General features: G+C 44.6%; 1 protein-coding gene across 2 annotated transcripts in view; it reads left to right on the forward strand.

Annotated features, from left to right (window-relative positions):
* Itga6 (integrin subunit alpha 6) overlaps positions 1-19,941 on the forward strand; it is a 67,296-nt gene extending 47,355 nt beyond the window's left edge. The window contains exons 12-26 of one of the 2 annotated variants that reach the window (XM_041631590.1): positions 2,138-2,298; positions 2,464-2,607; positions 3,646-3,761; positions 3,863-4,052; positions 4,145-4,228; positions 4,329-4,408; positions 4,563-4,640; positions 4,729-4,831; positions 6,079-6,252; positions 7,988-8,086; positions 8,182-8,292; positions 8,372-8,470; positions 12,089-12,214; positions 15,036-15,165; positions 17,372-17,505. In XM_041631590.1, coding sequence (XP_041487524.1) covers positions 2,138-2,298; positions 2,464-2,607; positions 3,646-3,761; positions 3,863-4,052; positions 4,145-4,228; positions 4,329-4,408; positions 4,563-4,640; positions 4,729-4,831; positions 6,079-6,252; positions 7,988-8,086; positions 8,182-8,292; positions 8,372-8,470; positions 12,089-12,214; positions 15,036-15,143 — 1,673 coding nt within the window. In that variant the 3' untranslated portion in view covers positions 15,144-15,165; positions 17,372-17,505. Of the gene's footprint in view, positions 1-2,137; positions 2,299-2,463; positions 2,608-3,645; positions 3,762-3,862; positions 4,053-4,144; positions 4,229-4,328; positions 4,409-4,562; positions 4,641-4,728; positions 4,832-6,078; positions 6,253-7,987; positions 8,087-8,181; positions 8,293-8,371; positions 8,471-12,088; positions 12,215-15,035; positions 15,166-17,371 lie in introns of both variants that reach the window. The other variant, XM_041631589.1, reaches the window with a different exon arrangement.
* The last annotated feature ends 1,524 nt before the right edge of the window (positions 19,942-21,465 follow it).

Consider the following 21,465-nt stretch of genomic DNA (forward strand, 5'->3'; position numbering starts at 1 on the left):
GAGGATTTTAAGATGATGTGAGTTGTCTGGAGGGTTACAGGAGGTTAGCATGGGTTTGGTAGATAAACGGTTTTAATGTACCCACACCCTCCTGTGTTTCTGCCGTGAGGGGCACTCAGCACGGCAGCCTCCCTCCGCTCCACTGTGAAGCTAGCAGGTCACTGATAAATGGAAGATGTGAAAGCTGCAGAAGGGCCAGCAGAGAGCATTCCATTTGGCAGCTGTGGCATTTGGAATATTTTAGATGGACAGAGAAATTGCGATTGAAACTGTCAGTGCTCCTAAGTTCTGGTCTCGTGTCTCTGAATAACGACCATTTCCATGTAAAAGTTACATCACACCATGTACATGTGCACACGCATCGCGTCATGCATCCGGCAGCATGGAGCTGGTTACCCATTCATTTCATCCTTCCTGCAGGATGTATGTCTCTCTCAAGTGTTGTGGTAGTTGCTAGGGATACAGTGGTGAAGGAGGGTGATGCAGTCTTTGTCCTTAGTTCCTCTCTACCCTGTGGAAGACAGGCAGTGCCAGTGCAGTGGCTTCCAAGTGGCTCAGGAGGAGCTAGGACAGGGAGTCTGGATGAAGTGATGTCTGGGTCAGGCTCTGAAGAGGGAATAAGAGGGTCAGAGCTGGGGAAGAGAAAGGACAGCAAGAACAGAACCAGTGCTGAGGGTGAGCGGCAGTGTCTTTTAAGCCATTGTATAAAGCAGTAAAACTCTTGTGTTTTACTTAGGTAGAGTCTTAGGGCTGTGGATACCTCTGTCCCTTGCTGTATGGTTCTGAACCTCCTTCATTTACAAAGAGAACATGGAACAAACATCCTCATGGCTAGGGGTGTAGGTAGCTCAGTTAGTACAGTGCTTGCCGAGTATGCACAGCGTCCTGGTCCTGTCCCAGCGCTGTGTCATCATAAAGTGCTGGTCCGATGATAGCACCGTATAGAACCAGGTCTGGTGGTGCATACCTGTAATCTTAGCGTGTGGGGAGTGGAGGCAGGCGGATTCATCCGGGTCATCTCTACTTCATAGCCAGTTCCCATCAACCCGGGCTACATGTAATCTGTCTCAAACAAGCCACAAACTCTCTAAAAGAGTTCTTTCACCCTCGCTTGAACAGTGAAGTGTGAGGTGCTCGTTTTCTAGAGCGGGGTTTTTCCCCTGTAGGCTGTTTTCTGACCCTCTGTACATGCCCCTGTGTTTGCTTTCCTCTGATGATCTCCGAGTGTGCTTAATGAATGTCAGTAATTTAAGAATTGGCCCATGAAAAGCATAGTTAGCAACCTCATCCAGTGACCCAATGAGGAATGCATTCCGGAGTCCAGAAGTGAGCTTCTGATGGTCCAGGTTTTGGCCGGCCTCCAAGCCGCATTAGCAGAGATAGTCCAGGCTGGAAACTTCCGTATAAAAGCTGTTAGTTAGGCTGGCAAACTGGCTTCCAGCTACGGAGAGGAATGTCAGTCAAATTTATCTATCTTCTATCTGTCTATCTGTCTGCCCATCCATCCTTCCATCCGTCTGTCCATCCATCCACCTGGTGTTTCTGACAGACTCACACTATAATGGAAGCTAGCCTTGAATTCATGTCAGCCCTTCTTCCCTTTGCTCCCAAATGCTTGGGTTACGAGTCTTTCTTATCTCCCTTTAACGTGTGTAGCCCTTGCTTATCCACACTAATATCCAAATACTGGTTCAGCTGCTGAGACTGCTTTCCCAGACAGACACCTTTTTAGATAACAAAGACCCTACATCACGAAGCACAGGCTGAAAGAGGTCTGAGGAGGCAAGAGCTTTGGGTATTTCCGGCTATCTTTAGTATTCTGTGAGTTCCTGAAATTCAGCCAGAAGCTGATTGATTCCCAGCTGCTGTAGAAGGTTCTAGCTTGTTCTCGAGCTCCCCCAGGTGGCCCAGTGAAAATACAACTTAAAATAGTAACAGCAGTGGGAAGAACAATTGGCTTTAAAACTTCATGGTTAAAGGTCCCTTACCGGAAGTAATAAAAAGATGCAGAGGCAAAAGGGGCCAAATGCTGTTGTGTGGACTTTAAAATACCAGAGAAGAACTCATTCTATTTGTCATTCAGGGGGTGATTAGATGCACTTTTTAAATTAATCCAAGTTTGTTAATTTCAACCTAGCGATTTTGGGCATACTTGAAGCTGAAAAAGAAAGAAGAAAGTCTGGGTTGTCGTCGCGAGTTCAGTTTCGAAACCAAGGTTCTGAGCCAAAGTATACTCAGGAGCTAACCCTGAACAGGCAGAAGCAGCGGGCGTGCATGGAGGAGACCCTCTGGCTGCAGGTGAGCAAGCGTGTGGCCTCTGTCGAAAAGGACGGAACTTGGTGTGCGTGCTCACAACGCTTCAGTTTCTGAACTAGAGCCCGCTCATCAGAGCACTGCCGTTGTCATCTTGGCGGTCTGTCTGCACCTTGGCCACACTCACCTGCATCGCTTCTTGCCTTGCAGGAAAACATCAGAGACAAGCTGCGCCCCATCCCCATTACAGCTTCTGTGGAGATCCAGGAGCCCAGCTCTCGCCGGCGGGTCAATTCACTTCCTGAAGTTCTTCCCATCTTGAATTCGAATGAAGCCAAGACCGTCCAGACAGATGTGAGCCTTCCTGGCTTCTGGTTTACCAGTGTTTGCCATATCTTAACACGGAACCAAGTGTCTCTGAAGGCAATAGAAACAGGGATTTGTTTTACAGGCCACTTACTTATGGCCAGGTGTGGTGGTATCATATATGCCTTTAATCCCAGCACCCAGGAGGCAGAGGCAGGAGGATCTCTGAGATTAAGGCCAGCCTGGTCTACACAGCAAGTCCCAGGCCAACCAGGGTTCATGATGAGACCCTATCTAGGAAAAAAACAAGCTAACAAGCAAACTTATTTCTGCATCCATAATTGACCTATGAGATGGAATTTAGGGGTCAAGAAGTATTTGGGTTCATTGTTTTTGTCCCCTAGACCTTACTGAGAATATAATTAGCCAAACTTTTATTCTCCTATCATTTCCTCCTATAGTTGACATACTTTATTTTACTACTGAGAACAGTACAGTGTGAGAAATAGGTCTTAATGAAACATTAAACTCAAGGAATAGCAACACTTAGCAAAGCAAAAGGCTATTCACGATGACAAACTTTAGTGTCTAATGCAGCCTAGGTCATTGTAGGAAGAAAATGAATATTCTGTAGCCTGCTGGACCTGTCATGTAAGGTGAGATCTGTATGCTGGGACACGGTGGAGAGTCTAGATGAGCCTAGAGAAGTATGACCGCTTGATCTGGAATCAGTGTCATTATTATTTTGTTTGTTTGGTTGGTTTTTTGAGACAGGGTTTCTCTGTGTAGTCCTGGCTGTCCTGGATCTCAATGTAGACCAGGCTGACCTCGAACTCAGCAATCCACCTGCCTCTGCCTCCCGAGTGCTGGGGTGAGAAGCATGCACCACCGCCGCCCAGCTATTATTATTACCTTGAATACTGTTTTGGTGTTTGGAATTCTATCCCACTGCCTTGACCTGGTCAAAGTGTCTTGATAGAGGACAGGGTAGGAGCCAGGTGTGTGACGGAGGAGGGTCAAACACCACAGGGAAGCGAACTGTGAAGACCGTTAGGAGCTCACCTCTCTGCCTTTGATTCCTTACAGGTGCACTTCTTAAAGGAGGGCTGTGGAGACGACAATGTCTGTAACAGCAACCTTAAGCTGGAGTATAAATTCTGTACCCGAGAAGGCAGTCAAGACAAATTCTCTTACCTTCCAATGTAAGAATCACGCGAAGTCACTCTGACCTCCAAGTAGTTGGCTAGAAAGGGAATTGCACGTATGTTAAGAGTCTCTTTTTCTTTCTTTCTTTTTTTAATAGTCAAAAAGGCATCCCGGAATTAGTTCTAAAAGATCAGAAGGATATAGCTCTGGAAATAACAGTGACCAACGGCCCTTCTGATCCAAGGAATCCCAGAAAAGATGGTGACGATGCTCACGAGGCCAAACTCGTTGCGACGTTCCCTGATACGCTCACATACTCGGCGTACAGAGAACTAAGGGCTTTCCCTGTGAGTGTTTCTTGAGAACCCAGCAGGGAGGGAAAGAACAGGACCGCTCAGCACATGAACAAACCGTGATCCCATGCCTTTTCTGCCCCCAGGAGAAGCAGCTGAGCTGTGTCGCCAACCAGAACGGCTCCCAAGCTGACTGTGAGCTCGGGAACCCTTTCAAGAGGAATTCCAGTGTAGGTGATACCCCTTCACACTCTGTCATTGTGTGCTAAATACCGGTGCTGTGCCCTGAGGCCTGGCCCTTGGTGACGCCTGTTTATGTGTACCTTTTAGGTTACTTTTTACCTGATTTTGAGTACAACCGAGGTCACCTTTGACACCACAGATCTGGATATTAATCTGAAGTTGGAAACGTAAGAGTTACTTCAACTTCCCATTTATACTTAATTTCGTGAGAACCCTGGAGTCACTGAATTTAGCACTGATCCAACTCATAAAAGAGATGTAATTGTAATGAGAAAACTGACTGTTTAAATAAAACCCCATTGTTTCCCCTTTCATTTTCAGAACAAGCAATCAAGATAATTTGGCTCCAATTACAGCGAAAGCAAAAGTGGTTATTGAACTGCTTTTATCGGTCTCCGGGTAAGTGTTGTATTTGGCATAACAAATCAATGTTTGAAAGAACCATTTATAATTCGCACTAAAATGGGTGTTTTTTTTAATTTGACAGAGTCGCAAAACCTTCGCAGGTGTATTTTGGAGGTACAGTTGTCGGTGAGCAGGCTATGAAGTCTGAAGATGAAGTAGGAAGCTTAATAGAATATGAATTCAGGGTGAGTCGGAGCCGTCTGTCCGAGATGCAGTCTTGATATGTCGTTTTCATCAGTGACCAATCACAGGCATCATAAGGAAATGCTCAGTTGTATGTGATTGCCGGTTTTTAACAGTGAAAACTGAAAACTTTATCTCCCAAGTAGAGAGCAACTGTCACTCATCAGAGACTTGGTTCAGAATCAATCTTTTTACCCTTATCGTGGAACTGTAGTGTGCATGTAGTGTAGACACAAAGTAATACTTTTTTCCTCAGAGTCTAGAAAACAGACTTGCATAATCTGTAGTCGACCTTATAGACTGTGTAGTTTGTTTCCCCTCCGTTAGGAACTCATTTTCCCAGTGCCCTCGCCAGGCTGAAAGACTGTCCCCATTATTCCTTCCCTCAAGCCCAGTCTGGGGGTGGTGACAGTAGACCTGGTATATGCCTGCAAAGAGGGCCGGCAATGAGCACACTGCAGTGACTCTGGGTGCAGTTTAACAGACTTGAACACGGACTGTGACATCTGCCTATGTATTGTGCATATGGGTTTGGTCTCCATGGTGCAAGCTGAAGTCCTGAAATTTGAGCATTGAGGCTAAACCCTGAAAGAGCAAGAATGGGCGTGGCCTAAATCTGGCACACTAAAGAGGCAAGTTCTCTCCAGAAATGCCGGCTGGTCTGAGCTCTGTGCGGCCAGTGGGTGAGGTTCCGGAGCTGTGCACTGTAAAAACCCTGCACCGTAATACTCTTGGCCCTGTTGTACAAAGTCGCTCTGCTCCCAGCGCTCACTCTGAGCTGTCCTGTGGTTCTCCGCAGTCTCCCTGAGTACAGATGGCTGAGACTGCTTCATTTACAGAGTAGGGAGGTTTTCCAGAAGCAGGATATGGGTACTACTTGCCGAAGCAGAGGCTTCGTCGTCTGCCAGGCAGGACGCTCACTGAGTGGTTCATCGGTGCACCCGGGACTTCCCCTGTGCTGTTGGGAACATGTCATACCTGTGCTGTGGGTTTATTACATATGGTAGTTACTCCTGGATTGAGCTAGAGATCCTTTCTTTTTGACCTTTACTTTTTTCTTCTATTTTTTATGACAAGAATCTTTTTAAAAATTCCAGCTGTTTTGCACACCCTATTCCTGATCCGTTTTGGAGACTTACACTGCTGTGGTAGGATTATGCTGGGTATTTAGCCTATAGGCAGTAGGAACTGCTACTTAATTTTATCTTTAAAGGATTATATTGTAGCAAAATGTGCTGTTTCCTGACAGGTGATTAATTTAGGTAAACCTCTGAAAAACCTTGGCACGGCGACTTTGAATATACAGTGGCCCAAGGAAATCAACAACGGCAAATGGTTGCTTTATCTGGTGAAAGTCGAATCCAAAGGTTTGGAGCAGATCATTTGCGAGCCACACGATGAGATAAATTACCTGAAGCTGAAGGTACGTGGATGCTTTTCTTGCTGCCTCCCAGGTGTGAGCTGCTGACCTTTGAGGGGTAAACTTGACTGTGCTAGGGAAGCCGCCACACTGACCTGTTGACTTCTCCTTTGGTTGTTATGGTTTCCTCATCCATAACTGGGTAACTCAGTCTGGCTAAGGCATTTATGCCTCCCAAACGCTGCCATTACAGCATGTGCCACCGTGTCTGGTCTATACTGTGCAATGCCAGAGCTCACACCCAGGACTTCATGCATGCTAGGCAAGCCTTCTACCAATCCAGCTACATCCCCAGCCCTCTTTTATTTTCAGTTCCCAAGTACCTGGGTATCATGGTTGTTCACGTGCTCTATGACTCATCGACATTGAAAAACATGATGACCTGTTATCCTTACTCTTAAAATAAGTCAACCGTCCCTTTCCAACAATCCTAAATCCAAAATGCTCTAAAATCGTAAGCACATTTCTAACAAGGGATGTAGACAGTGACTGCATTTTAGTTTCCCCGGGCACCCAGACCGGAATAATAACACAGAAACTATATTAATTACAGCATTGCTTGACCAATGACTTAGGTGTATTCTTATTTAGCGCTTATATCTTAAATTAACCTATTTCTATTAATCTGTGTATCACCATGAGGCTATGACCTACCAGTAAGGTTCCAGCATCTGTCTCCTTCCTCAGCTACATATCGTCTCTTTGACTCCACCTTCTTTCTCTCTGTTCTGATTTCCCGCCTGACTTTACTCTGCTAAGCCATTGGCCCAAACAGCTTTATTTGTCAACCAATTAAGGCAACACTTATACAGAAGTACATCCCATATCATCTCCCCTTTTCTGTCTAATTAGAAAGCACAGTCTTCGTTTACAAAGGGAGACTCAACCTGTTTAAGGAAGGCCTGTGTTAAAAGTTTTTATCTGGCTTAGTCTTCCGTGCGTCTCTCTGAGTTGGTAATACAAAGGGTCTTACACTTCCTTTTTGTCCTTCCTGTCTTGTCATCATTCCTGTGTGTTGATTGTCTCCTGTGAGTTAGACACTGAGCTGGTGCTGGGATCGATCTCTGGTCTCAGTCGACCAACAGTTTGATGCCGTGTGTTCGTAGTTCAGCGCAACACAAGAACACAGGAGGTAGCTTTTTCTTTCCCCAAGTTTCAGCATCACACTAGGAATAAACGACTTAAATAAGCAGACTTATGAGTCTATTGGTGAACCTCAAATGTCCATAAGGTTGCTGTTTTAGACTTTCTCTGCTTTGCGGCTGGGAAAGAAGATGTGATGGCTGATTATAGCCTTGGCAGAATTTGGGATCTCTGAGACACTACGCACACCTTGAGGGATTACTTAGCCTCTGGGCAAACCTGTGAAAGATTATTTTGATAAATTTCTTGAGGTGGGAAGACCCACAGTAAAGGCAGGTGGCACCAGTCCCTGGGTTGGGGTCTATATAGGAAGGAGAAAGTGAGCTGAGCTGCGCACCAGCCCTGTTGAGTGTGTGTGCCCTGGGACCAGCTGCCTTCAGCTCCTTAACTTCCTCGCCATGATAGACTGTAACCTGGGACTGAGAACCAGAATAAGCCCTTTCTCCTGTTGGGCTGTGCTATCACAGGGCAAGAAGAGAAGCTAAGACAGAGGTGGATATTAATTGACGGTGTGAATTTGGCTTTATTTGTGAGGCTTATGCAGCAAACGACGGACGTTTGCCTAAAGTGGGTCTGTTTTGGATGTCACTTTTAGGAGTCGCACAACTCAAGAAGGAAACGGGAGATTTCTGAAAAACAGATAGACGACAGCAGGAAGTTTTCTTTATTTTCTGAACGAAAATACCAGACCCTCGTGAGTATCTCTCTGGGCTGCGAGTGGGGCTCTGTGTAAACCAGAACCAGCTTCCCGGAGCTGCGGGTTCTCACCCCCACCCGTCTCCTCTCCAGAACTGCAGCGTCAACGTGAGGTGTGTGAACATCAAGTGTCCGCTGCGCGGGCTGGACAGCAAGGCCTCCCTTGTGCTGCGTTCCAGGCTGTGGAACAGTACATTTCTAGAGGTGTGACTCTGCCCCCTGGGAGAATCGGCTACGCCAGGGACACCCACCACTTCCCTGACGCATCTCTCGTCTTCCACAGGAATATTCCAAACTGAACTACTTGGACATTCTCGTGCGGGCCTCCATCGACGTGACGGCTGCCGCTCAGAATATCAAGCTGCCTCATGCGGGCACACAGGTGAGCTCTAGGTCCCCAGAGTCGGAGCTGGCCTTGTCCACTACACCGTGCCACAACCTGAGGTCACCTTCTTCCCTGTTGTTCCTTAAAGGACGGTTTAGGTCCTGCCGCACAAAGCTCTATTTTAATAGAATTGTTGAAGATAAAAAGTGACCCTGAGCCAGGCCTAGTAATGCAGGCTGTTGATGTGCTAACTACTCTGGAACCTGAAAGAAGGGGGTCTGGTTTAGTCTGTCTGGATTTCAGAGTGAGTTTAAGGCCTGTCTGGGCAGTCTAGTGAGGCCGTGCTCTGAAAGGAAAGGTTTGAAAGGCCTGCTAGGTAGCTCATGCCTCCTACTGCTGCACAAGGTCCTGAGTTCAATCCCAAGGTCAGCATACACACCAGGAAAAGGAAACCTAGATAAAGCCCTCCATTCAGCAGGGCAGTGGACAGGATGAAAAACCACACAGGGGGATAATAGTGTGCAGCCTGGTAGAAAATGAAGCCAGCCCTCCCCTGACGCGGCGACCATTCTCAGGATGCCTGTGCTGTGTGTGGCCGATAGCAGTTACTAAAAGAGATATTTCTCTATAAATCTGGAATGTCGATGTGAGCCAAGCATGGTGGGAGACTGAAGCAGGAGGATTGCTGCAAGTCTGAGGCCAACTGAGCTACATAGTAAGCCCCAGTTTAATATGGACCACAGTGAGACCCTATGTCAAAATCCCTGTGAATGAATGAATCCATCAATCTATCTGTCTAGAATTGAATTTTCTTTTTTTGTTTTTCAAGACAGGGTTTCTCTGTCGCTTTGGAGCCTATTCTGGAACTAGCTCTGTAGACCAGGCTGGTCTCGAACTCACAGAGATCCGCCTGCCTCTGCCTCCCTAGTGCTGGGATTAAAGGCATGTGCTACCACCGCTTGGCTTAGAGTTGAATTCTTTTAAATAAATTCCTGGAACAAGCATTGACCACGTAGCAGCCTTTCCAGTGACAGAGAGGAACTGTCCTGCTCCTTGGATACCTTCAGGAGGAAGGTTGTATCCTCTTAACTGTCCTGTGACTTGCCAGTGGATCCGAGACCAGATCTCAAGTTCTCTTCTTTTTCTGGAAGGTGGTAGACCTGAGGGCCTGATAGCAAGTCTGACTGCTGGTCACGGAGGGAACACCTTGTCTTGGGCGTTCTGTCTCATCCAGACTCCTAATGGAGCTGGGGTCTCCACCTGATCCTGCTTTGCTTAATCCTTCGTAGACTGGCGAATGGTTTCTAGCCTGCTATCTGGAACCCATTTCTTTTGAAAGCGGAGGCTTTTTCTTGCCGCTAGTCTTCCAGCGCCTCCTGTTTTCTGTGGTTTCTCTGATAGCTCGGACCCCATGCCAGCACTTTTCTTGGGTATCTGAAGGCGCAGGGTTTCAGCCTGAAGACTGGAGCTTAATTTCAGTGTCAGGCTGGAGAGTCTTGATTCCCTCACTTACTGTGGGCTACATTTTCATCTTCATCTCAGCTCCCCCTTTCTAGTCTGAAGATCATTTTCTTTGGCAGTAGAAGCAAAATACATTGTGCAATTCAGTCCTTTAAAAAAAAAAAAAACAACTCTAACCTCACTTTTTTTTTTTTTTTTGAAAAAAGAAAAGAGAGTAAGTAAAAGCCAGGTAGTGGTGGCACATGCCCTTAATCCCAGCAGGCAGAGGCAGGTGGATCTCTGTGAGTTTGTGGCCAACCTGGTCTACAGAGTGAGTTCCAGGACAAGGCTCCAAAACCACACAGAGAAACCCTGACTCGAAAAACAAAAACAAAAACAAAAAAAAAAGCAGCTAAGAAAAATTTATCTGTTTATTTATTGCCCAATTTCAAGAGTTTAGTGTTTGGCACTCAATAAGACACTTTTAAATTTAGACTGCATCAAAACAAGTGAAAGCAGAAATCACACAATCGAGGTGTGATTTAAATCTACATGGTAAACCAGCACCTGTTAAAACACATGGATTCCTCACAAACACACACATGCTACAGTGCTGGAAGCAATGCTGAGTAAAGTTTAGTATCAAGAATTTCAGATTAGTCCAGGAAAGAAGGGAATGTTGTTATGTGTGTGCACATATCTCATCTTAGTCCTAAGAGTCAGGCAGGTAACTATCCAAGTTTCTTGCCTACTGAAGATAAATTATAATGGGTAGAAATAAGTACCCCGTTCTTTGGGGCAGTGAGATTTTTCTGCCTGGGGACTCTAAATGCAGAGAACTTGAGATGTGTGTGCCTTTAGAAGATGACTCTTATGTGCAGAGCACTCACCGGGTGGGTGGTGCCTTTGATCCTGAGTTTCATAAAAGGTGACGGCCCCTTTGCTGAGTGACTTATACTGCTGTTCAGTAAGAGTGGGCTTTATAACGCATAGTAATTTGGGGCAGATGTTTTGGCCGTTGGCAAGCTGCTGTGGTCTCTGCTGGTCACAGGTGATGCAATTGAATGTACCTGTCAAGCCGGAGCCCTTTCTGCCTTTTCCCGCCTGATGAATGAAGTACCCATGGAAAGCCGCCACCTCCATGAAAATGCATGAAGTTTAATGACACCGAAAGGAAACCCTTGTCTTAGGGATTGTAAAGTTCTATGGACATTCTACTGAGTTGTTAGAAGTTGCGGAGGGAACTTGTTAAGTTTTTTTTTTTTAATTTATTTATTTATTAAGGATTTCTGCCTCGGCCCCGCAACCGCTTCCCATTTCCCTCCCCCTCCTCTGATCAAGTCCCCCTCCCTCATCTGCTCGAAGAGCAATCAGGGTTCCCTGACCTGTGGGAAGCCCAAGGACTGCCCACCTCTATCCAGGTCTCGTAAGGTGAGCATCCAAACTGCCTAGGCTCCCACAAGTTTTGGAGTAGGCACTTGGTGGCAGCTGTTTGCAGCGATCACATGCTTACAGTTTAGGCTTCTCATTGCTGCAGCTTAAGCTCTGAGCTAAGCTACACTTTCTTGTAGAGTATGGCCACAAGCCATTTCAGGAAATCGTATTGTGATGAGGGTCTGATAGCCTAAGAAGAAGAACGAACGGCACCTGTCTGTGATAAAGCTCATCCCTACTTCACCGCGTCTTTGGACTCTGAGGCTTGTAGAATAATTGTACCTTGTGGAAATTTAACTAAAAGATAGTGTGATCGTTTTCAAAAGGACCTAGGTTGAAGGCTGGAAGTGGAACGTGGAGGTACAATGTTTACTACACATGCACAAGGCTTGAGCCCAGCACAGCAAGGTTAAAAAACAAACAAAACAAATCGTGTAATTGTGGTGAAACATATTTATCTGCTGCTGCTGTTTAGATTGACAAGGGAAGGATGGATACTTGGTGATTCATTGTTTAGTTTTCTCCAATTTTCTTTAAAAGCAAAACAAAACAAAAAAACATAGTTTAAGAGTTCAATTTAGCAACAAAGTACAACCTAGACCTTTCCAGTTTCCAGATAAAAAATACGTTGAAGCAGAGTTCTGTTATTGAGAAAAAGGATCTCTCTCAGCAGAAAGTGACTTGTCCATCATGCGCTTTTTCATTCAGAATGTGTTCAGAAGCAAAACTGAGCAGAATTGAAGCCATCCATGCCAGCTGACAGCACCTGGTTTATCATGGTCTCTCTTTTGTACCCTCTAGGTTCGCGTGACAGTGTTTCCCTCCAAGACTGTAGCTCAGTATTCGGGGATAGCTTGGTGGATCATCCTCCTGGCTGTCCTTGCTGGGATTCTGATGCTGGCTCTGTTAGTGTTTTTACTATGGAAGGTAAGTCTCGTCTGTCGATTGAGCTTTCTCATATAAGCTTTACTTCATGTTTTTAAAAAATTGAGGATTGACACTGACATTTGCATTTTCCTTTTTCATTGATCCTTTTCCCCCCGATATTTTATCATGAAACTTTTCCAGTATACACCAAATCTGAGAGAATTTTACAGGGAATTACCTGTTTATCGACCTAATAATTTATATTTAGAGATTCTTTGTTGATATGTATGAAGTGTCTTAAGAAGTAATTTTGAGGTCTTATACATAATTCAGCATGTTTAGTAAATAATAAATCTGAAGAGTGCTACCTTGCTTAGCATTTTCTGTACCTAAGATCGACCCCGAAATCTAAGCCAAATGGACAGATCGCAGTTTATTCTGAATGTAAGTTCCTACTAATTCCCCCTTCTGTACAGAAGCCTTCATGACAGCCACTGGGAAGCATTGCCCTTCTAGCTAGGCTGGGAGCAGAACAGGGCACAATGAATACTCTATCTCAAGGGTCCTCGGCCTGTAGCAAGCGTGATGAACATCCGGGTTCAGTATAATGTTCCCATTAGACTTTGGTCTTCTGACTGTGCACAGTGGATGATACCTTGCCCTGCCTCCTCCCTGTAGAGAGGCCATGTCATCAAAAGACCAGGTGGTAGATGGTTATGAACATTAGTCAACAGAGGACAACCTCTGTAGGTCCAAGGTGAGTCCCAGAGAGTAAGGGAGTCCCGAAGTCTTTATCTGTAATTCCAGACTGCAGAAATCTCTGGGAACTGAAAAGTTTAATGACTTGGCAGAACTGTGCCGTGGAGAGAGGATATTTACAGTCTCGCTCTTTTAGTTCATGGGTTTCACTGCAGAAATACTAGCATTCCTACCACAGTGCCAAATATGTCATTCCAGAGGGTTTGGGGTGAAGTAAGTCAGAATGTGCTAGGCTCAAACCACCCTTCCCCTCCCATTGTGTCCTGGAGTACAACAGATAAAGGGTTGTGACTTTGAGTGTGCCCCCCCCCCCCATTCTTCCGAACCACTTCCTTTTGCCAGGCCGAGGACCAGTGTTGTCCCCGACATGCAGATTTTAGTCAGCTTTCCTCGGGTGTATCGCAAGCAGAAGGTTTATCTGACAAATGCAGGCAGTTGATATAGAGCTCTTGCCACAGTTATCTGACAGGAAAAAAATTAATTTGCGGTTTTGAGACCTGAGGATGAGCTTGCATTCTCTGGAAGAGTTCACAAGGTCAGTCTTTCCCAGAGCAGGTCTTATTGGCAGTCCTGAATCCTTGTGTAGTCATGGCGAGAGGCAGTGTTAAGATACCTGAGCTGTATATAACATTGGGCAAATCGTATCAGCTCCCTGGGGCTCAGCTGCCAATAATAAGATCAGATTAAATTATTATTGGGTTCTTTGACATTCTTCATTTTCATAGTCTGAGGTGGATTCTAAACAGGCCCTCAAACTCCATGTGGAATTCAGCTTTATTACTTCGTATTCTTCTTTATAAATGAAATTATTGGTATTTAAAAATCTCGGAATGTTAGGATCAGAAAGGAGTTTAGGGTCCTCAAGCCGCTTTCTAGAATGGATGAGGCTCTGGATTCGGTCTCCAGCACCGTGGAAGGAGGGAAAGATGGAATCTAGCTCAGCCGTCTTTAAATTGAGCTTTGTCCATCTACAGCCGTGTCAAAGCTGCAGCGGAGAGTTCCACTCTAACCAGAGGAACCCTGCCTTTACCTGCTTTTTAAACAGTGGCTTTTACACAGGGGCTCTTCTGGAATTAAAGGAGAAGTCCTCAGACTCTTATGTCATTTTTGGTGAACTTTTCTTCCTGCCCTGTTTACTAGTTCTCATTGACCGCAGCCTGGCTGTGCGCACTCACTGCGTGTCACCTCGATAGCCACCTCGATAGTTTATGAAGTAGGCTGTTTCAGTGCAAACCTGGTAGAGGGCGCTGTAACACCTGGGGCCCGTACAGTGGAACAGTCGCGTTTTCAAAGGAAATTTGTCTGAACTTGAATAACCGTGTGTAGCCGGTGCTCCCAACCCTGTGGTGGGAGGATCTAGATCTTCTTCCTTCATGAGTTGCCAGACTCGGAGGCACAATTTTGCCAGGAGATTTATTTGATCCGATTTTATTTCAAAAGATAGTTCCCACAGCCCATGAACTAGATGAAGGAAAATAGGGACAGTTCGCCATAGTTGAATGAAGGAAGTAAGAGCAGAGAGTGGGATTACACATTGTCACTCTTTTAGAGTGACCTGAGCTGAGGAGCACGGGTTCCTGCCATTTAGGGGTTGCATGGTGGTTCAGAATTCAGGGGAAAGGACAGCACGTACCCCTTCATTCGAACTTATTCTGTAATTCACATTACCAGTTGCTCGGAGGCCTCCAGGAAAGAACATTGTTCCTTACAACTTAGAGCAACAGCAGATAGATACACTATATCTGTGTTTTATTTTGACTCGGGCTGAATTTTGCAGGGTTTATATTTCTATCCCTTGTCTCAGTAACCTGCAGAAGTGAATGTGTAGACTTTTCAAATCTGTTGTGCAAGAAAAAAAAAAAATTCACCGACATTCCAGTCCAATGTGCATGCATTTTCCTTTTAGGGTGACCTCAAGACTTCCGCTACAAATAGAAACGTGTCAGTCAGCCAGTGTGTGTGTCGTCTTTGTAGAGATGCCACATGACAGTCTGTTAAATGCTGGCCCCACGCGGCCAGCACAGCAGCTGCTCACTTGGGTTAAAGCCTGAGGTGTGCTTTTCTTTAGCTTCCGAACAAACACAGAACTGTGCAACTGACTGACTACCCTGCTTCCTTGTAGTGTGGCTTCTTCAGGAGAAATAAGAAAGATCATTACGATGCCACCTATCACAAGGCTGAGATCCATGCTCAGCCGTCTGATAAAGAGAGGCTCACTTCCGATGCATAGTGTTGATCTACTTCCGTAATTGGTAATTGATTGGTGTTTTTCCTCGCTAGCTGTGGGACCTGCTGTGGTTGTGGTAGCTAACTTAAGAGCGACAGCTTGCTGTGTGTGTCCCATTAACAGATGTTTCCAAGTGTCCACACTGGCTTGCTTGCTTGGATTTATTTATTTATTTATTTTGTCGTTTTACTTGAACGCTCAGTTGTCTGTTAATGCTCAGAGAATCTTTCGTGCAGGTGAGTTGTTTTGTGCTCTTGTCAAGCAACACCCACAGCAATGAAAACAAGCACACTGTTTGTCTAACTAGGTGTGAGAGCTCAGTAGCAGCCCAGTCTGCGTGTGTTGTTACATTGTATCCCACTGGGAATTTCAAAGGTACATGAGAAATCACTCCAGATTTCTTGTTCATTTTGGAATTTCCCAGGGATAGACGCCTTGTGGACTGCCTGCGTAACCTGTTGCATGTGGGAGAGAGACCTTGGGTTTCTCCTGTGCAGAGGCTTCCTTCTACCTGTCATCATTTTGTTGTCCTGGCTCTGGAGTGATGGGGCAGGCTTGGGGTTGCTTCATACTGCTGCTTGAACGTGATTTCTGCTAGCTGAGCATGCAGCTTCCCTTTTTCCCTTGTATTCCTTCTGGGCCAAAGACCATTACAACAGTAACCCTCGATGTGAAAAAAAAAAAAATCTAGTCCAAAGTGTCGTGGGTAGTACAGTATGTTGTAATGGAGTTTGCCCGTGTTTCACATCCTAGAGACTTTACTCCACCTTGGTTCTCAATTGATTTAAGTTCATGTTTTCCCCTACAATTTGTAAATCCATGGAAACAGGAATCAGTAGTTGGTGATTCCCTCTTCTTTTCTGTGGGCAAGAGGAGTGCAGTGACTACCGCAGCTCCTTTCCGTGGCGTTGACACAGTGATCCCAACATGGCCATTTTGACTTGACTTCATTGCCTTCTGTTTTTAGATGGGGCAGACCGCAGTCATATTTTATAATTAGCATTGCAAAAGAGTCCGTATAGAAATGGCCTCAACAAAACCTCTTGGCCCATTTGACCTATTGATTTGTGATTTTTGTCTTGCCTCATGTATTGTTTTAACACAACATTCTTCAGTATAAACGCTCCATTCCTGTCGCTGTCACACAGTAAGGACATTAACCAACCGTTCTATGTAGCTCCTTCTCCTAAGCTGCATTTTTACATTTGAAAAGACTCCTTTTTAAAAAAATAAGAAGGAAAAATGTCTTTCTTATTTATAGATATTTTTTAATCTGGTTCAAAATTTTCTGGTATATTTTTAAAATGTACTCCAGTTCAAATTGAAATTTTTCTCTAAGTAAATAAGCTTTGATAATTTGACTTCTCTTCTCCCTCCCCTCAGCACCTCCCTTCTTTCTTCTCTTTTCTGTTTTCAAATGAAGAGGAGAGATTGGCGAGTGCTCCAGAATTCAGTGTGGTGATGCCGCCCTTGAGTCCTGGGAGGTTCTTGACTCACTGACAGTATTACACAATACAATGAATTACTTTGTAACTTATTAACGAAGCAGTTACATTGGAAGCACCCCAGGGAGTCCGGCCAGTGCAGTGATGCAAAGCCCCTAGAGGAGGGAACAGTCTAACATGGACCCATAAGAACATGGCATGCCAAACAGTATTTGTAAAATGACTTGTGATCTGATTTACAGTTTATTAATGGGAGACGGATAGAAAGTAATTTTTTTAAGCCTTTAGAGAAATGCTCTTAAGCTGAGTGTGGTATACACATGCCTGTCACCCAGAACTAGGGAGGATCAAGCAGGAGGCTGTTGAGTTCGAGGCCATCCTTGGCTATATAGCAAGTTCCTGTTCCTTACACACACATATAAGTTGTTTTTATGATGATCTAGTAATATGAAAATTATATCTTTTATTTATATAATGATTTTTTTTTTACATAAAGGCACTGTTTTACAAAATGCTTAAATCGCTAGTCAAGACATAGCTCAAGTTGTGAAAGGTAAAGAAGATGAAATGGACTTTTCTTCCAGTCCCACATCTGTTCCCCTTGTCTATCCCTACTGTTTGTTTCTTTTTCAACCAGTTGTTTTCTTAAAGAAAATAGTGTTTGTTCTCGGCACTCCAGAAGTAGACCTAGCTGAACTGAACGCTTAGATGTTCTGGTTTAGTGCATCTGGTCTTCAGATTAACTAACTTCCGCCTTGTTCTTCTGTTCCCCCTCCCCTTCTCCAGTGTGGATTCTTTAAGCGCTCTAGGTACGATGACAGCGTCCCCCGATACCACGCTGTTCGGATCCGGAAAGAAGAGCGAGAGATCAAAGACGAAAAACACAATGATAACCTCGAAAAGAAACAGTGGATCACAAAGTGGAGTGAAAATGAAAGTTACTCATAGAGACCCAGGAGAGCTTCGCGCTACCCAAAGTCCCTCTTGTTCTTCCCAACTCAGAAATTCAGGTGGGCCCGAAGGCTGCTCAGCACCTGAAGTACGATTCCAGACTGACGGCACACAGTGGGGACCCGCGGTTTCCACTGTGGATATTGTTACACCTGAGGCTCCTGTTTTGCACAGCCAAATTTAAGACTCTCAGAGGGGAATTTTCTTTAACTGCCTTAATTTAACTTTCCAGATTGCCTTTGTTTTTGGTGTGACTGACACATTACATACATGCGCTGGGGCAGGGCCTGCCCACCCGCACTCCTGGGACATTCTCTCCTGATAGCGCAGGAAGAAGAAGACCCCCACCGTCACCCTTGCGAATAGAGTGGCCATCCCCGCCTGCCCCAACAAGCGTCCTCATAAGATTGGAGAACCTGCAAGTGACTTGCCCCTTGGCTCAAGACTCTGCCGTTGGATAGCTGTGTCTCTCTTGAGAGTTCTGTCTTAAATGTGCAATAGGAGGTGCTGCTGCCATCTTGCCTTCTCTCTCCATTTCCCACAAGTGAGGGTCCTTGCCGATGCCGACGCACGCAGGTTCCCGCCTCCCCCGTGACTAAGCACAGGCGCGGCAGACTTGAATGCTAGTTACACCTTTTTATATGTATTTATTTTTTTCCTTCAAGCCATCTTGCTATTGACTAATAAGCCAAAGATGCTTCAGGATGGTTTAAGCAATCAGAGTGAGAACCTAGGAGGTCATTTCTTCTGACCCTGAGTATTTACCGCAAAGAGAACGTTCTTTATAAACACGCAAGGATTGTTTTTTAATAACTTCAACTTCTTCTGTAAATGACACCATCTCCTCCCTGGCAGGCTCTCCCTCAACCCAGAGAGTTTAACAAAGGATTAACTGGAAGATGTTTCCTCCTTGCCCGGCCTTGGGTGTTGCATGGTGTTGAGCCCTGTGTGGAACTTCTGAACTTCAGAACTCTGAGAGGAAGTGAGCTTGCTTCTTGAACTCTAGGGTCTGTGTGCTCGCTCACTGCTGTCAGCACAGTGGATTCAGGACTTGACGTGAGTGTGCATGTGGATCCAGACCAATCCAGTGTGAGACTACTGAAGAGCATCTGTCGCCAAAACAGCCGCACCAAGGCAGATGCAGAGCCACGGCGCTCAGCTTCTTAAACACATCGGAACCATTCAACCAGCGAGTCCATGTTCGATTTTTTTTTTTTTTAAATTGTTCACCCCAATCTAAATTCCTCCAGATGACTTTGGGCCTAGAGCAGGAGGGTTAGCTCATTGCTAAAGTGCTTGCCTAGCAATGCCTGGGGTTTTGTTTGTTAAAATCATAGGAGGGGGGAAACCAGTTATTTTTCTATATATTCAACAGAGATTGGATATATTATCAAAGCTGATTTTTTAATTGTACTTTAAAATAATTAAGTTATATGAAGCAGCAGCAAAGAGGTGCTAATTTGTTTGGAGATTGTAAAAAGCAGTTCTCTGTCTTCTTTTAAGACTGGGTCTCAAGTAACCCAGGCTGGCCTTGAGCTCCTTAGGTAGCTAGGAATAGTCTTGAACTGCTGACCCTCCTGCCTCCCGCCCTGACCCCCCATCCCCAGGGCTGGAATTACAGGTGTTTGCCACCACACTCGGTTTTATGCAGCGCTTGGGACCGAACCTGGGGCTCTGTGCATGCGGTCTGCCAACTGAGCTACATCCGAACCTGGGGCTCTGTGCATGCGGTCTGCCAACTGAGCTACATCCCAGCCGTTTCTCAGTCTTTTAAAAGAACAAAGCATTGCTCAATGTGCCGTTGTTGCTTTGGAGGTTTAAGCCTTTTTTTTCTTTCTTTCTTTCATAAAACATTATACCCTTAAGATATTAAAAACTCTTATTCTGGTTCTACTTTGGCATTTTCACTCATAAAATAATTTTACAAATGATACCTTGTTTACAAATGTTCTCTACCACGGGTCCTAATAGCATTTAAAAGTCTCAGTTTCTTGCTTGGGTAACTTGAAGCCGAACATACTGGCTTTGAAGGACACGACGAAGAAGCTGATATCTTGATAGTGTTTGTAGACCTCTGTTATAGAAATGAATGTCCAGAAGAGGGTGGGGAGGGAGCTTGACAACAGAGAAACAAGAATGTCATGTTGCTTAAATTTATAGTTGTTAAAAAAAAAAATGTCATCTCAAGTCAAGTCACTGGGCTGTTAGCATTTGGTAGGTTTTTAGACTAACTAGCATTATAAGATTATTTCATAATTGGAAAATACCTGTGGATATTTGTATAAAAGTGTGAAATAAATTTTTTATGAAAGTGCTCATGCTTATTAACCCAGCATTGTGTATGTGAAGCAAACTCTAAATTATAATTGACCACCTGAGTTGCCTTTCTTTGTATTTTATCAAAGCCAAAGTAAAAGTTTGCAATATTTTTTAGTGTCCCATATAATTTCAGAACAGCCAAAGGTACCTGAAGCGGTGCAATAGAAATGAGATTGAAGGTTTTTAAATGGATTTGCTTTAATGTGTGTGTGCGCGCGCGCATGTACGTGTGTGCATGTGTGTGTCGGTGTGTGCGTGCAGGGTGTGTTCGTGTGTGAATGTGCACATGCTCACACAGGTGTCACAGAGCACGTGCTGAGGTCAGAGGACAAATTTTGGGGGTTGTTGTTCTCTCTCCACCATGCGCTACCCTGCTTCAGGGGAAAGTTTGCCAGGAAATTTGAAGATCTCTTATGCCTGTACTGGCAGAGTTCATCAGTTGCTTTCTTCCGTATCCTGCAAAATGTCTGGCAGTTCTTTCATAAAACAGGAACCCTGAAGGGCTCTGTGTACTTTCTATCTTTATGTGGCTTATTTTTATTTACTCCTTTAATCTGTGACTGTCTGTACTCTTTTATAGTACTTTACTATCTCTTTAAAAACTTTACTTCTTAGAACTATCTATACCTTTTTTCCTCTCTCTCCCAAGCCTTCTAACATTTTTAAACACACTGTGTCTTGCTTGGAGGTCTTTCATGTCTGAATCTGTCCTATTGTGTGTCTGAAATCCTTTTCTGACAAGGAGCATTTTAAAATGGTAAGCAGTGTGGTTGTGGCAGCCCTGGATGCTGGCTCGACTCCTCTTGGCCTTTCAATATGGTGGAGGTACATTTTCCACCAGCTCTGGACTGCTGGGTAGGAGCTGCGCTCACCACCTTAACTGTGGGAACCACCAAGCAAAGAGAAATCTGACTTATAGCACCAGCACCCTCTGCAGAGTAAAATTTCACTACCTAAACACACATATCTCCCCTACTTCTCAGTATAATTACAGTCACAACTCACTTAAAAATCAAAGCTGGAAAAAAAAATCAAAGTTGGCTTTGAAGTTGGAAAGTGGCTGTCCTCTAAATCCAAGCAAGCGGTTAAAAGAAAAAGTCAGTGTTTCTGTCTCATATCAGGAGCCACCTCTCGACTTTTTGAAGATGGTTCTGTATCATCTGGTATAAATTCAGCTGTTTCAATATGCAAAAACAACTCTGCATATTGCAAATTAGTAACTATATTGAGAGGTTCTTTAAAATTCCTTAGTACCATGAGAATAGCATATAATTCTGACTTTTGGACAGTATCATAAGGGCCTTGTTCCACCCTACTTAAATATTCTGATTTGCAACCTGTTTTTCCTGATTTATTTGCATCAGTATAGAATGTAGGGGCTCCGGTTATTGGTGTGTCACGTACAATGCAGGGAAGAGTCTAATTAGTTCTCTTTATAAGGTTAATTCTATCACTTTTGGGATAATTATTATTTAACTCTCCCAAAAAATTAGTACAAGTTCATTGCTCGGGTTTATTGTCTTCCCATAATTTTTTTAATTTCATCATTAGTAAAAGGTACTATAATTTCTGCTGGGTCTCTTCCTGCTAGATGACAAAGTCTCAATTTT

The sequence above is a fragment of the Microtus oregoni genome, unplaced genomic scaffold (genome assembly GCF_018167655.1).
Source record: "Microtus oregoni isolate MIOR12 unplaced genomic scaffold, Mior012 000037F_ref0000500, whole genome shotgun sequence".
In the NCBI taxonomy this organism is placed as follows: Eukaryota; Metazoa; Chordata; class Mammalia; order Rodentia; family Cricetidae; genus Microtus; species Microtus oregoni.